At 34.7% G+C, this 16,130-nt stretch overlaps 1 protein-coding gene across 1 annotated transcript; it reads left to right on the top strand.

Annotated features, from left to right (window-relative positions):
* The first annotated feature begins 1,079 nt into the window (after positions 1 to 1,079).
* LOC133324738 (programmed cell death protein 10) lies at positions 1,080 to 6,210 on the top strand. The gene is made up of 5 exons (XM_061533577.1): positions 1,080 to 1,325; positions 1,496 to 1,673; positions 1,743 to 1,875; positions 2,808 to 2,972; positions 6,068 to 6,210. Exons 1-5 carry the CDS (start codon positions 1,206 to 1,208, stop codon positions 6,150 to 6,152), a joined length of 681 nt encoding a protein of 226 aa, XP_061389561.1. The 5' UTR covers positions 1,080 to 1,205; the 3' UTR covers positions 6,153 to 6,210.
* Positions 6,211 to 16,130: the final 9,920 nt, after the last annotated feature.

The raw sequence follows: 16,130 nt of genomic DNA, 5'->3' as shown, positions 1-16,130 counted from the left end.
ACTCAGTGATAGGTCAGGATACTTTCTTGGTGAAAGGAGGCGGGGAGAAAGTCTGTATGTCTCTCCAGGCTCGTTTATGTCACCAAATATAATGGGGTTGGGAGTGAGTTAATACACTTGAAGTGGTCGATGTGATTTTGGAAGAATAAATTGTTCTTGAAACTGCGATTTTAGATTCATGACTGAATGTGCCAAGGCAGCCACACCAATATCAAGCTAATTATAGCGTTCATTTTTGTTTTTATAAGTCGGAGGAGGGTTTACTGAGTATTCCATAGAATATAAGGTCGACCATGGTATAGGCTTATACCGTGGCAGGGACTTGGCAACGAAGTCTGGGCAACTTGTGTAGGGTCCAAGGCCCCGTTCGTACGTGCAGTCGTTACCCCGACTACAAACCCTGGGCATGAGGTCGCCTAAAACCCCATCATTAGGAAGGTCAATTTAGGATGGCGGTGACCTAATAACAGGTTATTTAGCGGCATCAATCTTGCCTTGGAATCAGAGGTACTTTGCCATTTCCTCCGAGACTTACCCCGTAAAAAACCCGCTGCCTGTCCGGGACTGCATATTAAGATTTGCAGCCTCCCAATGAATGTTATTGGGCTTTCTACAATTTGCAACGTCCTGTTATAAAAGTTTTGCTGCCTCGATTTTACTGTAACAGTATAATGTGGATCTTTGGACGTGACCGGTAGTATTCAGCTCTGCTTCCCGTAGTTTTACTATAATCGGAATTAAGATATATCATAAATATCGGGAGCTTCATTGAGACTCCTATAATATGCTATAATTAGTTGAGAAACATAAAAAGAAGACAACTCTGAATATGCTGAATATTTTACAAGTTGTTTTATTTCTTGAAATTTTATAAAAATGGGAAATTCCATTAAATATTCTAGTAATTTTTGTTTCTTGTTTTACAAGTAAATTCATATCCGGTTTTCATGAAAATGAAATACTCTTCAATTTGGAATCACCCTGTTTAATCCAATGCCAACTAAACACACCTCATTGTGTCACTCACCTTGATATGTGAACACTGTCAAACATATGCTTCTTCTTATACACGTCTTACTCACCTTGAACTGATACGTGTTTTTGTATGGTTTTTTATTTCTGTGTGAAAATATTTTTTTCTTTGATCGTTCTTCCGTGTTTGAAATCAATTCAATTTCCCTTTTTAATTTTTGTTCGAAAATTCTATGCAAATACCAAATAAATCATATCTCAACCATAACACCAATAGCAACAACAACAATATGGGTGAAATGCCAACACCAGCACTTGTTTTGCCCGTAATATTGAGACCTATATTGGCACAGGTGAGTTGGATTGTCGTCGTCGAGTCAATGAAAGTGCAGCCACAAAACAGATTGACAACCGTGCCAACAGTAGGGTTTCCCAAATATTCAATCGATCTAATTTGCATAATTTGTGTACGGCGTATATATGTATGAATGTGTATGTGTGTTTTTGTTTTGTTCCGTTGCAGTTGGAACGACGTGATGTGGGAGCAGCCCAGTCATTGCGATCATCGATTCTGAAAACAGAACAAAATAATCCCGGATTTTGTTATGATTTTATAATGTCCATAGTCCGTAGGGCTGAACTGAATGTAAATCTAAATGAATGTGTACTACGGCTGCAGGGTAATCTACCAGAAACAGATTGTAAGTATAATGTTTTGAAATTAACTCCAGCAATGTTTTCCAATTATGGTAATTGGGTTTTTTTTTCAGTGAACGAATATCGTTTGACGCGTACAGAGGAACCATTCCAGGAATTAAATCGCAAATCAGTGGCACTTAAAGTGATCCTGAGTCGTATACCCGATGAAATTCAGGATCGAAAAACATTCTTAGAGACTATAAAGTAAGTGGGAATATTATATAGCACATTTGCGGTAGTGCCATGGAGGTATGTTACGAAACGGGAAACTTGAGGATGGGTTACAAAATGCATTGCTTAACTTATAAATTATGACTGCCATAATTGGAAACAAATGGACTTAATTTACCCGTGTGTATCGGGTTTCAGTCAGCAATTTAGGCATATGTCTAGTAGAAGAGCATCCATATCAATATACGCCTTCAAATGTCCCGAAAGACCTACTATTTTGTAGATCATTTTATTTTAAAAGGACCGTTTGATTTCGTTGTCAAATCTTAAAGCCTCTGGCCAAAGACTACAATTTATGATACATTTTTCCAATAATATCACTAAGGCAAAATGCCAATAATTGCAATTTGTTCCTTTAAGAAACTGATGAGAACGCGGGAGATTTTTTTTGATACAGGATTTTCTAATAAGAATTGTTATTTTAGTATTTAATGAAAATACGCAAATTTTTTGAGATAAATTATTGGAAGAAGTTATTGCATTAATATTGAACAACAATATTTAAGAATTAAACACCAATTCGCAAGGTGGTTGTTATATGTATGTTGGTCAAGTGTGATGACCTCTTCAAGAGATAGGTTACGTGCGTTGTTATATAGCGAATGTCCGATATATCGAAAATAACTTCATTGGACAATGAAGACACGCTTCAACTCTATATCGTTTTATTTGCCTCCATTATTCAATGTGTCATCTATTGTCCCCAAAACAATCTCTCACAAAGGGGAGACTTTAAATTTATTTTTATAAAATAGCTAAAAATTATCCATGGTATTAAGTTATTAATCTACTATTTCTCGTGCCGAAATGTCAAATTAATTTGTTCTTTTTTCAGAATAAATAGACAATTTTATATTTAATTTCTTTCATATTAAAATATCTTCAATTTTTTTCTAATTTTTCAGAGAAATCGCCAGCGCCATTAAAAAACTATTGGATGTTGTTAATGAAATAGGAAATTTTATACCCGGTGTTACTGGCAAACAAGCTGTCGAACAGCGAAAAAAGGAATTTGTAAAATATTCGAAAAAGTTCAGTACAACACTCAAAGAATATTTTAAAGAAGGACAGTAAGTAAAATTGTTTTGTTTTTTTATTTATTTTAATTGTATGTTTGTGTTTCTAAAATGTGTAATGACATTAAATATGCATAGTAGAGGGTATAATCTTATCACGTGTTGATGATTTGGGAAATACTCGAGGGAGATAAGCAAACGAACATAAAAAATAGATAAAATACTTCAAATACTTATTGTGAGTCATGGAACATATTTGATTGATATTTAATTAGTATTTTTATTTTTAGTTATTACTATCGTTGATTGTAATGCCAACGGTGGATTCAATTTATATTTTGTTGGTTTATCAAAGCCATGGATGTATTATTTAAGAGTATTTGTTGAAAGACACATTCATGAAATTTGTACTAAAGTGTTCAAGTTAAAAATAGAACATTTGTTCCATAAGTCGAGCTTAAAAAGCTTCCCAGGCGCGTCGGTCTTGTGCGCAGCTCTTCCAATATGACCATATTTCGAAATGTTGTCTTCCACTTGATCTTTCAATTGGATTCATGGCCTTCCCCTTTTGCGTGAACCCTCAGTTGGCTCGCTTTTATATGCCTTTTTTACTGGGGTATTTTCATCCATTATCACCAAATGGCATAGTCAAAGCTGCAGCTCGATAGTCTGACTATGTCGATGTCCGAGAATGGATGGTAATGAACCATGAGTTTCATTCGCAGATCGGCCCATACACCTTTCGGAGATTTTTTCTCTCTAAACACTCCAAGAGCTGCCTCATCTGTTTGCGCAAGTACCCATGCTTCAGATCGATCCGAGGAGCGAATATTGATTCGGACCATTACCTTGTTCGCAGAAGCCTACACCGCACAACTTACCCACCTGCTAGCCGAAAGCACTCCTTGTCCCGATAATAATACAGAAGCAAACTGCAGCAAAAGCAACAATTGGGTACCAAAGATCACCATCAAGAAACCTATGGTACTATCAGGAGGGTAGTAATGGTTCTGGTGAAGAAGATTCCCCAGAACCAATAAGATATAACAGTATAGATTGTATACCACCTAGCCAAGATGAGGTCACAATAGCATTTAGTCGGCTGAAGAATATTAAAGCAGGAGGCGCCGTTGGATTACCTACCGAACTATTCAATACGGTGGTCTGACGCTGATCAGGGGTATGCACCAACTGATTAGTACAATTTGGATAGAGGAATGCATTCCCAACGATTGAAATCTCAGTATCCAATGCGGCAAATGCAAATCCCCTATAGACCAGATTTTCACACTGCGACAAATCCTGGAAAAGACACACAAAAAATACATCGACACATTCCACCTTTTCGTCAATTACAAAGCCGCATTCGACAGCCCAATCCGCACAGAGGTATTTAAAGCCATGTCTGCGTTTTGCACTTCTGCGAAATTAATACGGCTGTGCAGGATAACTTTAACTGGCACAATGTCAGCAGTTAAAGTCGGAAAGGACCTCTCGGAGCCCTTCAATACCGAACGAGGATTCGGAAAAGGTGACAGTTCCTCGTGTGAAGTGTTTAAAATCCTGCTGGGAAAGGTCATCCGAGACGCAAAAGTGAAAAGAAATGACACTGTACCTCAAAAATCTGTTACTTGCGAGCGGTAACAGGCACATTTGAACGAATTGAGAAGGAATCTGCCAAAGTGGGACTGGCAGTAAATGACAAGAAGACCAAGCTGATGGTGATGTTATAAGGATTTGAAGCATGGGTACTTGCGTGTTATTTTAAGTATTTGTTCTGGTGGGGTGTAAACATTGTTTTTGTTGTTACAACAACAAGAAACGACTGCATAATTATACCCTCCACCATATTGGTGACTGTCTATTAAATTTGTCATACCATTTGCAACACCTTGAAATATTCTTCGGAATATAATGTCCATATATCTAAGATAGATCCAGAAATTTGAAATTTAACACACACATTAGGTTACGTTATGCCATGTACAGACGAGCGTTGTTCGCTCTCTCATTCGTTGTTCGACCCTTAATTATGAAGTAATTACTTAGTTCCCCATACAAAATTGTCTGAGCGAACACCGACTTTTGTACGTTGTTCAATTCGAATCACTCTCCGAATCACCAAGAATTTTGTCCCATCTCTAACAATTGAGAGAATTTATCGAAAATAAATTAATTTTGACAGCATGAAAAAAATTTTCAATTTTTCAAACTTTGTCAGTAAAATTGAAAATGATGAATGAAAAGTAACAAAAATTCTAGTTTTTATATATGCAGAAGGATGCACATTTTGTTGTCTACATAATGCAATATGCATTTTTATCCCCTTGGTTCTAATTAGCGTACAAAACGAAAAACAAAAGTGGGGAAACCCAAACAAAAACATGAATTAAAAGTAAAGAGATAGGGGTTGATATTATAGTCAGGAGAAAGAGAATTATTTTTTCTATTTAGATCCATATGCGTTTCATGCAAATATGTTAGAATTTTGGTGTAAAACAAGAAACAAAAAGTTTGAAATAAAAACACTGATGACATGAATTAAGAATAGTGTTGTATGAACGGGTCAATTCATGTACGTAATTCTGAGAGCGAACTACGTTGTTCGAATGCCTGTCAGAACATGGCATTAGGGATGTACGGTTGGTAGTAACAACCGTCCACTCGGAGACTAATGTCCATTTTGATCATCCTTTTTAACTGCCACGATGTCCTGGAACCCAACATAAGCTAACTATCTGTCGTATATCATTCAGAGCGGACTTGCAATCATGAACTGGTTTTGAGTTTATAGTGCGCCTTAAGGGCCGCCTGACTATCGACATATATAGTCATCGGTCCCATAATGTCGGCATTAAGTGAAGTTTTTCCCTTTAACTAGCTTTACTATTAAAAAAGTAATGGAACAGGCCAAATATTGTTTGTACCGAGTGCGTTTAATCCAATTTGTATATGACTCTTAGAACATTTAACGCTGAAGGACTTTCAAAACACTAAGGACTATGAAGGTTATAAACTTAATTTTTAATGGCACTTTTTAAATTACTATTCTAATGGATAATAATCGAATCAGACAAATTTATCAAACCTATTGAATTTGTTGTAAACAATCTATAATGCAAACATTTTTCTCTTCTTTTCTATTTCAGACCCAATGCAGTATTCATAAGTGCCCTGTATTTAATACGACAAACAAATCAAATAATGCTAACGGTTAAAAGTAAATGCGAGTAGAACAATTTTGTGCTAAACTTAGTGGCATTTTTTTATATAATTATTAATTTTTTTATTATAAATTAACTATTTTATTATTGAAAAAAAAACGAAGAATGAAAAGCAAACTGTATTATTAAAATTATTAAAATGAACATATTTTCCAAACTAACACACATACTCTTCTCCTAAAACCAAAAAAAAAAAACAACAAAAGTAATATAAATACCGAAAAGAACAAGGACTTAGTTTAAATTGCAGAAAACATTTTGAGAGGCAACTGCTGCAGCATTAGAAGCAGAATTTATGGCAAATATATATTTTTAAACCAGCGAAGAAAACACATTTTATTTTTGCAATAAAGCCAACAAAATAACACAAAATATTTTTTTATTTATATAGAAAACAGTTTAGAAAGCGATATCTTTGTGTTTATTGATGAAAATTGTTTATGTAGTTTTAGGCATTTTTTTTTGAAACGACAAACTATCAAAATTTAATATTTTTTGAAATGTTGCAACACAAGAAAAACATAAATCCAAACCACAAACAAATGTACATAAATATGAATTATTTTTGTTTTTTTGTTGTTTGATCTATTAATTGAATCTAAATTTTATTTCTTTTTTTAAAACTAAATTAAATTAATAAAAATCCCAATTCCAAATTGAATAGAAATTTCCCATTACATTGACTAAGACATGAAAAAATCCCTATAGAAAGAATGAATAAACTGTATTAAACAAAATAAAACAAAAACTATTAACTCAATTATTATTATATACATTTACATGTAGAATTATACATAAAATATGTATTTCATTATTTTGTTTTTATGTTAACGACTAACTAAAAGAAAAGTGCATAACAAAATTGATAAAGACAAATAAATATCTATTTATAACCAATATGTTCGTGTGTGTTTTATTTTATATTTCCGTTTATCTGATAATTGGGATTGTGTGTCCCTAATAGAGCGTACCAACAACGTTTTTGCCGAAAATCCAACTAAATTTGTACGAAATGTAATAAAAAAGCTGCTATTGGTATTTTGAATCTTGATATTTGAATCATACTCAAAAGTTGATCTCTATTATATTTGTGTGTACGAAAAATAAGAAATGTTACTAAATTTAGTGCCTTATTATTACTAGATGCAGGAATAGAGCTGAAACTCTGAAATTATTAATGTGTAGAATTATGATAAGGTGGTGCTTTGAAAAAAAATATTAAACACTACCAAGAACCCCAAATTACCGAAACTATTTGGGTACAGTAATATGGGGCTATCAAAAAAATTGAATCAATATTGAGAATTTTCGATGGGAAGAATTGGTACCCAATTAGAACATACCAAATTACAGCCAATTCGATTGAAAAATTTGCTCAAAATCCACAAGATCCAGATATTTGGGGGTACCGTTATATGGGGGCTACCCCGAAAAGTAAACCAATATTAATAAATTTTAGTAGGGAGATTTCGTTCCAAATGGGAATCCAACATACCAAATTATAACAATTTCGAGTGAAAAATGTGCCTATGCTCCACAATACCGAAATTTTGGGGGTACCGTTATATGGGGCCAACCGAAAAAGTAGATCTATATTTATAATTTTACATAAGGAGATTTTGTACCCAATTAGAACCCAAAATACTAAATTCTGACTAATTCGATAAAAAAAGTTTCAGAAATCTTTAAAATACAGAAAATTTGTAAGTACCGTTATATGGGGGATGCCCCAAACCGTGGACCGATATAATTCTTCTTCGCTCGAGAGCCCCTGTTTAAGCAGCAGTGTTGCTCAACTTCGGTTGCGATATCTGGAACCTTTGAATGTTTGTTCCTCAGAGTTGCAATCGCCATAGAAGCAGATGCTGTCACGAGAACTTTCTGCTTCGTGTTCGCCTTTTTGGGTGGTTATTGATATATGTGTTGTGCTGTCTTTGGGATTTTGGAAGTGGAAAAGCTTGTGTTATGGCCAGTCTTCTTACGGGCCCTCCTTCTAGCCGACTTAGATACTCCTTTTTCATCATTCTATCTTTGACTCCCTAGAAGGTCCTGATTGATCAGAGATTTTTTGCTTAATTTTGCTATACGCGTCGTCGGAATTCTTTTGATCAAGAAGTTACTATCAAAATTATTAGGACAGTTCCCTTGATAATTTCCGAATCGATTTGCGGAGCCAAGTCAATCAATGCATTCTTTTTAATTCCCACGAAGGCCTATAAGTAAGGTCATCCAGGGAGGCCAGCTGGATATCAGCTGCCTCTCAAGTTTGCTCTCAAAATCTGAATTGACTTCCATTACGAAAACGTAAAGAAAGTCCAAAATGTTGACATTAGACTTAGAGAAAAACAGCTAACTTTCGCTAGCTGGATGACCTTATTAATAGATCTTGATTCCCACAAATAAAACTAGGTACTCCATTTAGTGCAGCTGACTATTCGATTAACTGTCAAAGTGCATAGTTTCAACCATGACACAATGAATATGTAGTCCATTTAGAGCAGCTGATTTCTTGATTAACTGTCAAAGTGCGTATTTCACATGGTTGATAACATTGCATATCGTATTCAAGTATAAATTACGCATTTTGACAGTTAATCAAGTCATGAGCTGAGCAAAATCGACTTTATTGTGCCATGGCTTCAACTTAAATTTGACGTGCAATGTTGTCAACCATGAGAAATATTACAAGATAGAATTTGACAGATTTTCGAATAAAGACAAATGTTTTTGTTTTGTGGCTGTTACCACTCGCAATGTTCGACCCATTATATGCTGTTTGGAATACAGAGTGTCATTTCTGTTCACCTTTGCGTCTCCTATGACCTTTTCCAGCAGGATGTTAAAAAGATCACAAGACAAACTGTCACCTTGTCTAAATCCCCGTTCGGTATTGAAGGGCTCCGATAGGTCCTTCCCGACTTGACCATTGGCTTCAGTCGTTCATACAGCACACTGGATAACATTTTATATGCGATGGGAAGAAGACAAATTCCTCTGTAGGTGGCACATATCGTCTTGTCTCCTTTTTTGTGCACGGGACACCGGATATCATTGAGCATGCATTCCTCTAGCCAAATTGTACTAATCAGCTGGTGCTCCTGACTAGCATCTGCCCACCAGTCTTCGGCTGGTAACCCATCGGCTCCTGCTCCTTTATTGTTCTTCAGACGATTGATTGCTACTCTGACCTCATCTTGGCTAGATGTTATATATTCTATACCGTCATCTCCTATTGGTTCTGGGGTATCTTCTTCACCGCCACTATTTGATACCAAGCTTTTCAAAATTCTCCTTTCAGATCCTCAACACGCTGTCTGTATCTGTCACCAGGTTTCCTTGTTTTACTCGTTGGAAAAATTTCCGGACTTCATTCTGACACCTGTACATCTCGATTTGCTCACATTCACGTTTTTCTTGTTCTCTCGTATTTTTTTTTTTTTTTTTTGAAAATACGTTTCTGCTCTCTCCTTTTCTTCCGATAATTCTCCATCGCACTGCGTGTTGCTACTGTCTGCAGGGTTGCCCTATACGCTGCGTTTTTCAATCGGTAGCATTACGACACTACTGATCGTACCAAGGATTTCTTGATGGTGGGTTTTGGTACCCAAGTGTTGCTTTTGCTGCAGTTTGTAGGGAGTGGGCAATTCTATGCCATTGTGCTTCTACACTATTATCGGGACAGAAGTGCTTTCGTCAAGCAGGCTGGTAATTTGAGTTGAGTAGGCTTTTGCTACCTGTTGTGTTTGCAGCTTTTCGACGTCGAGTTTCCGTGTTACGTTAGATCGCACCTTTGCTGCTACATTAAGACGAGTGCGTCTAATACACTGGATGAATGCCTTTCGTCTATCACAACATGATCAATTTGATTTCTCGTTGATTGATCAGGAGAAATCCAGGTGTCCTTGTGTATATCGAGATGCTTGAACCTGGTGCTGCTAACTACCATGTTTTTTGCTGCGGCGAAGTCAATCAACCTCATTTCGACCAATATACCAAAAATATTTTCTCTTCTGATTTTTGCATTAAAATCTCCTAGCAGAATTTTAATGTCATGGCCAGGGCAGCGGCCATATGCAGTTTCTAGGCGCTCGTAAAAATGTCTTTGGTCTGTCCATCTTTGTCTTCCGCCGGAGTTTGGGCGCAAATAAGACTGATGTAGAAGAACTTCACTTTTATGCGGATTATAGCAAGTCGCTCATCTACTGGAGTGTATCTGGAGACGAGGTCTTTTATGCTCCTATTAACCATAAATCCGCAGCCAAATTCATGTATTTTTTCTCACTATTTCAACGGATGATGGAAGTAGCTACCCCAGCACAGTGGGAAATAATACCGATCTAGCGCGCAGAAAATCAAAAAATGAAGTTGAAGGAAACCTTATAACATTAATGCAGTTTTAAAGTAGAGTGTTGAGAGTACTTAAGTCCGTATAAAATAATACGAATTAATAAGCTAGAACGGAATAACGGTACATTTAAAATAGAATATTTTTCCAATGTTAAAAATGGCATTTTTTAGCTATAAAATTGCGATGGTCGTGTTCAATCTGTGAATATATTATTATAAAATTTTGTCCATTTTTGATATATAGTATTGGTATTTAATTAAATTGTATAGTTATATAACCCATAAGTTATTTTAATTTAGGTGTTTTGGGCTAAATATATGTAAGGTCCGTTTTTTTTAATTCCTTCAATTAAAATAGGGGGGTCGAGTTCAGCTTTGATTTTTGTTTTATTTTTCTTGTGTGTCTGTCTAGAACATCATACTAAATTTTTTCCTGCGACTTCCTGCGACTCTCGGATTTATGGCAATTTTTTGAAAAAATGCCAATTTTGTGTAGGAAGCTTTTTTAAGGTTTTGTTCAAATAAAATTAAAAATTTGTGAATTTTTTTTTTATATAATTCATCAAATATGACTTGAAATAGATCAGAGCATAGCAGATAAGAAAAAAACAAGTTCAAAATGTCCATCCTAAGGTTCAAGAGTACTGGGTGTGAGTATGAAAATTAGGGATTTAAGTAAGCTGCTCCAAACGTTGATTTTAAACTCATGCACTGAATATTTTTTCATAAATTAATTAAAATTGTCCATCTAAATCTATTCTTATCCAAAATATCGATAAACATACAATAAAACATCTACTTTGATTTTCTACGCGCTAGATCTGCATTTTTTCCCACTGTGCCCAGGTGACACCGCGGGGAGGTCAGTGTCAACAATTGAGATGAAAGAGGGACCAAGATTGTTAAAAATATATTATTTATAAGAATCGCGCTCATAGCTCTGTCCTCAAGTCCGTAAAATAAATATTATTTAAAAAAATCCATGTTTACAACTCCTATAATTTTCAAAAATAGGCTTTAAAATATATGCTTGTAGTTCCTATAGTCATTAAAAAAAGACTTAAAATCCACGCAAATAGCGCTACCAGTTCTTTGCACTTATGATTCCAAGAGACTTTACATATGTTACTCACAAATTCCCACATTTACTTCATTAAATCGTGGTTTAAAATTTTCTTAAACATATAGTAAAAAAATTCCAAAGTTATAACTTCGATTAAGCTTCAAAAAAAAAAAAAAAAATAAAAATAATAATAATAATACATAAATAAATAATAATAATGTCGTTGAACGAATTTTGTTGTATAAATATGTATATAGTCTTGGAAACAATATTTGAAAAATACAAGCCTAAGAAAATCATGCGTGTAGCTGTGATAGTTCTTGAAAACTTTTAACTTATACCTTAAAAGTTTCATAAAATATCTAAAAAACACACCCCTTTAACTGTGATTGAATTTCTTCTAAAAATATTCATAAATAACTATACATATCAGAGCCACACATATCATTTCCCACTGTTTGCCATTAGCAAACAAAATTGACATATAATTACTTTACAATTGAACGCCTTAAGGTAGGCAACACTTTTCACACATGTGTGTGAAACAAAACGGATGTGAAATACCCAACGGAACTGTTCCATTGACACATTTAAGAGTAACAACGTCGCTCTCTTTTCAGTTGCCAAATTGTACCGTTAGCAATAAAAGTTACATTAACAGTGACACACTAAGAGCCTGACAGCGTGAGAGAGAGAGAGTGCGAGGAAGAGCGAAAGAACGACCAGAACGCTGTCTGCTTCACAAAATGTAAGGCATATACAGCAAAAATCGATTGCTGTGTGTGCTGGCTAGTGTAGATGAAAAATACAAGTAGACCGAACCGAACGACCGAAGATGACCCACTTTTGGGGTTTTTTCGCATTCAACTAAAATAATTTTTTTCTAATTAGAAAAAAAAAGAAACACACATAGATGAAAATTAAAAAAGAAAAGCAAGTAATTGTGACCAGTTAAGAAAAAAATGAATGAAATATATTTGTGTAAAATAATTCATTTGTATATTTAGTGAAGTTGTAGATGAAACAAAAAAAGAAAAAAGTTTACAGTTTACCATAAAAAAGTGATATACAATAAAGGTGTGAAAAAAGATTGAAAAAAACTGTAGAATATTTAAAATAAAATTTGCTTGGTCTGCATACAAATATTGAAGAAAAAGTAAAAAAAAAACGTGGAAACAATTTTTGCCTGAAAGCTCCACAAAATAGATTCGTGTCTAGTTAGTTATATTTTAATTTTTCATTCCTTGTCACCATTGAGGTTTATGGCCCCACCATAACGGGAATATTGGCACACTTGGATTTTTTTTTCGTTCGTTCGTTTGTTCGTTTGTTCGTTCATTGTTGGGTTCCCAATAAAATACGCGCGTGTGTGTGTATATGCCACAGTAGCTACTGCTGCTGGTAAATGATTCCAGTGTGGAAAGGAAACGAGGCGGAGCAGTAGAACATTTATTGTAGTACGGATTTCAAAGGCGCTTGGTATACCAATTTTTGGTTTGGAGACAAAAATATGAACGGAATTTCATTAATATAAAAACGGATTGTGTGGAAAATCTTCAGAATCCAGAAGTGTATTCGGGCATCATGAAATCTTGTGAAAACCTCCAAGTCGAACTCAAATGTGAATGTGAAAAGATAAATTTCACATCTCGGGCGGGTGTGTATATTGTTCTGTAGATAACAAAAAAACCCATACAAAAAATGTAATAAAACAACAACAAAAATATATCCAAACAAATTAAAGCAAATCTCTAATATCCATGTAGTTAGTAGTCCACCAAACCAAAGCTAATAAATATAAAAAAATTGCATTTATAGTATTTAAATGTATTGTAACCTATAAAAAATATATAAGAAAGAAAAAAAGCAGCAGCAGCAGCGGAAAAAGAAGCAGCATATTCGTTATAATTAAAATAAAAAATAGTGTATAAATTAAATAAAATTAAGTGTAAAACAAATGTGAGTGTGTGAGGAGAAAAAAGTATTTCACTTTGATGATAAAAAATTAGCTTTCGAATTAAATAAAACATAAGCGAAAATAATACAGTTCGTTCTTTTTTTTTCTTGTGAAAAGCATATCGATAAAAGTGTAAAAACGAAGAAGAAGAATTACCAGAACCAATTCCCTCTCTGGCAGGAAAAAAAAGTATTACACCAATATTTTCACAATCTCTTCTCCAACAGAAACAAGAAGAAAAGGAACACTAATACACACACTCTCACCAATGCACCATTCGGTCTCCCACTTTCTCTCACACACATTACCATACACATACACCGAGCAGAAACACACACTCTCTCTCCCATACACACCGTAACTTGAACCAAAAGAAGAAAAAAGAAATATATGCAAACTCTTTGTCACACATGGTCTTGCTCATCATCATTCATTGACAGTAGTAGTAGCAGCAGCAGAGAGTAACAACATGCCAACATGCTCGATTGTGTTATTATGTATGTATTGGACACGCATACTCGACTAGTATTACGGTTACTGTTATTAAAAACAACCTAAAACAGTGTTGCCTTCCTTCGCCGTTGGCTCGTTCGCTCACTGGCTCGTATATTCGCGTTGTCGCTCGTGTGTGTGTGTTTGTGAGTTTTGTTCACAAATGTCGTTGACATTTTTTGTCATTATTCAACAACACCACATAATTTTGAAACTGTCATCGAACATCAAATGAATAAAAAACAACACGCTGAAATTTTTACAACAGTTTGAAAATAATCAACGATTGAGGAAACACCATCATCAACATTGCCAACAACAACATTAGCAACACTCTCACAATAACAATCGAGGGATCTAACTGTAAGTAATTATTTATAAGGATGTTTCTTTTGCTCGTATTTTAATTGTGATTATATATTTGCGTATGCTCCACTTACAGCTTTTGTTATGTTACAAATAGGAAATGGAATGAATGAGAAATATAAGAGATTATACAAGCAAGAGAGGATTTTTGTTTTGACAATGAAATATTAAGGAATTTTGCAGAGTTGCCAAAACATTGATGGGGAACTAGAATCGTGGAAAATGACAATCTAAAGGAATTATTTCTTTTTGTATGATAGGATAGATGTTCAGAAATTATACCTGCTATCATAATTATAATTGTTCTTTCAAATATAGTTTTATGACTACATTTTTTGAGAGAGGTTTTTGTTTTAGACATACAACGATAAACATAATAATCAAAATACCACATTAGTTTTACTAAAATGACTATAAAAACTTTAAAAATGAGCAACTGCGAAGTGCCGCACATAGAGGAAATATACACCAAAATGATAAAAATTGCGTTTTTGGAGCTTAACGTTTCCCACGCGATTCAGCTTTGCAATATTGAAGGTATTTTGTTATTGCAGGTATTATTAGTGAGGAAAGTATAGTTTCGGATCTCGCCACTGATCTTCATCTGATCCTTTAGTTTTTTGTTGGGATATTCTCCACCGAAGCTATTAAAAGTAAATGCAAATAAAACAATGAAGAATCTCGCACCTCATATGTACCTAGGTTAGGTTAGGTTGGGGATGTACGGTTGTTTTTAACAACCGTCCACTCGGAAACTATGTCCATTGTGATCATCCTTTATATATAGGTATACCTATAAAGAAAAGAGAAAAGATAGTGGAAGAGTAGAGAGAAGAATAGTGAGAAAAAGGGGGGGGGGGGGCGGAAGAGAGATTATTTTAGCCAAGTCACTTTTTTGACAAAGCCTAGAATTTGGTTAGGGTCTATTTTAGAGAAGAAGACTAGATTATCAATTGTTTCCAGTTCTTCTTCGTCCTCACATAGACGACAGTAATCCTCTCCACTGGAGTCCCACTTACAGTCATATGCATAATTATTTTGTCAAGAAAATAAAAACAGCTTTCGTTTATTTAAATTTTTATTTTAGAGAATACAAATGAGACACGTTGTTTTTTAGTAAAGTTTAGATAAAATACATATTTAAAAAATATAACCAAAAAGTAATTCATTTAAAAAACAAAAATTTTTACATATAACCATTTTAATGGCTTGGCAAAAGTATTTTGACAAAGGAGAAAGGATTAATAAATATTGCTTAAAGCTCTATAACAACAAAATACATGTTTAATGTAGAGATTAGTAGAAGGTATAACCTCCGTTAGCTGCAATCACTTTTTGGAGCCGCCTGGGTACGGAATCCACCAGCGTTTTCAGCAAGTCCGCAGGAACCTCGTTCCATAGAGCGGTAACTTCTGAAATAGTCTCATCTCGAGTTTTATTCAGTGAAATATTTCTCTTTCTTTTTATATACGCCCACACATTCTCAATAACGTTTAAATCAGGACTTTGGGGTGGCCAACTCAGCACATTGAGATCCATATCTTTAAAATATTCCTTAATCAGTTTACTCCGGTGGCAGGGAGCATTGTCCTGCTGTAAAATAAAATGACGGCCTATTAATTTCTGTCCAGAAGGCAATGCGTGGTCCCTCAAAATCAATAAATATTGATGTTGGTTCATGTTTCCGACAATTGGAACAAAGCTACCGAGGCCATTACGAGCAATACACCCCCAGAACATGACAGTCCCTCCACCATGAGCAA

The sequence above is a fragment of the Musca vetustissima genome, unplaced genomic scaffold, assembly GCF_032173495.1.
Source record: "Musca vetustissima isolate MV318-11 ecotype Yass unplaced genomic scaffold, APGP_CSIRO_Mvet_v1 utg597, whole genome shotgun sequence".
NCBI lineage: Eukaryota > Metazoa > Arthropoda > Insecta > Diptera > Muscidae > Musca > Musca vetustissima.
Note: the sequence above shows the minus strand (reverse complement) of the source record. Positions and strands in the feature narration are given on the sequence as shown.

Bases quoted from the DNA above. Each gene is read 5' to 3' on its own strand.
- LOC133324738 (XM_061533577.1), top strand. From the start codon at position 1,206: ATGCAAATACCAAATAAATCATATCTCAACCATAACACCAATAGCAAC. The intron at 1,674-1,742 runs GTAAGTATAATG...TTTTTTTTTCAG, and splicing joins TAATCTACCAGAAACAGATT to TGAACGAATATCGTTTGACG. The intron at 1,876-2,807 runs GTAAGTGGGAAT...CTAATTTTTCAG, and splicing joins ACATTCTTAGAGACTATAAA to AGAAATCGCCAGCGCCATTA.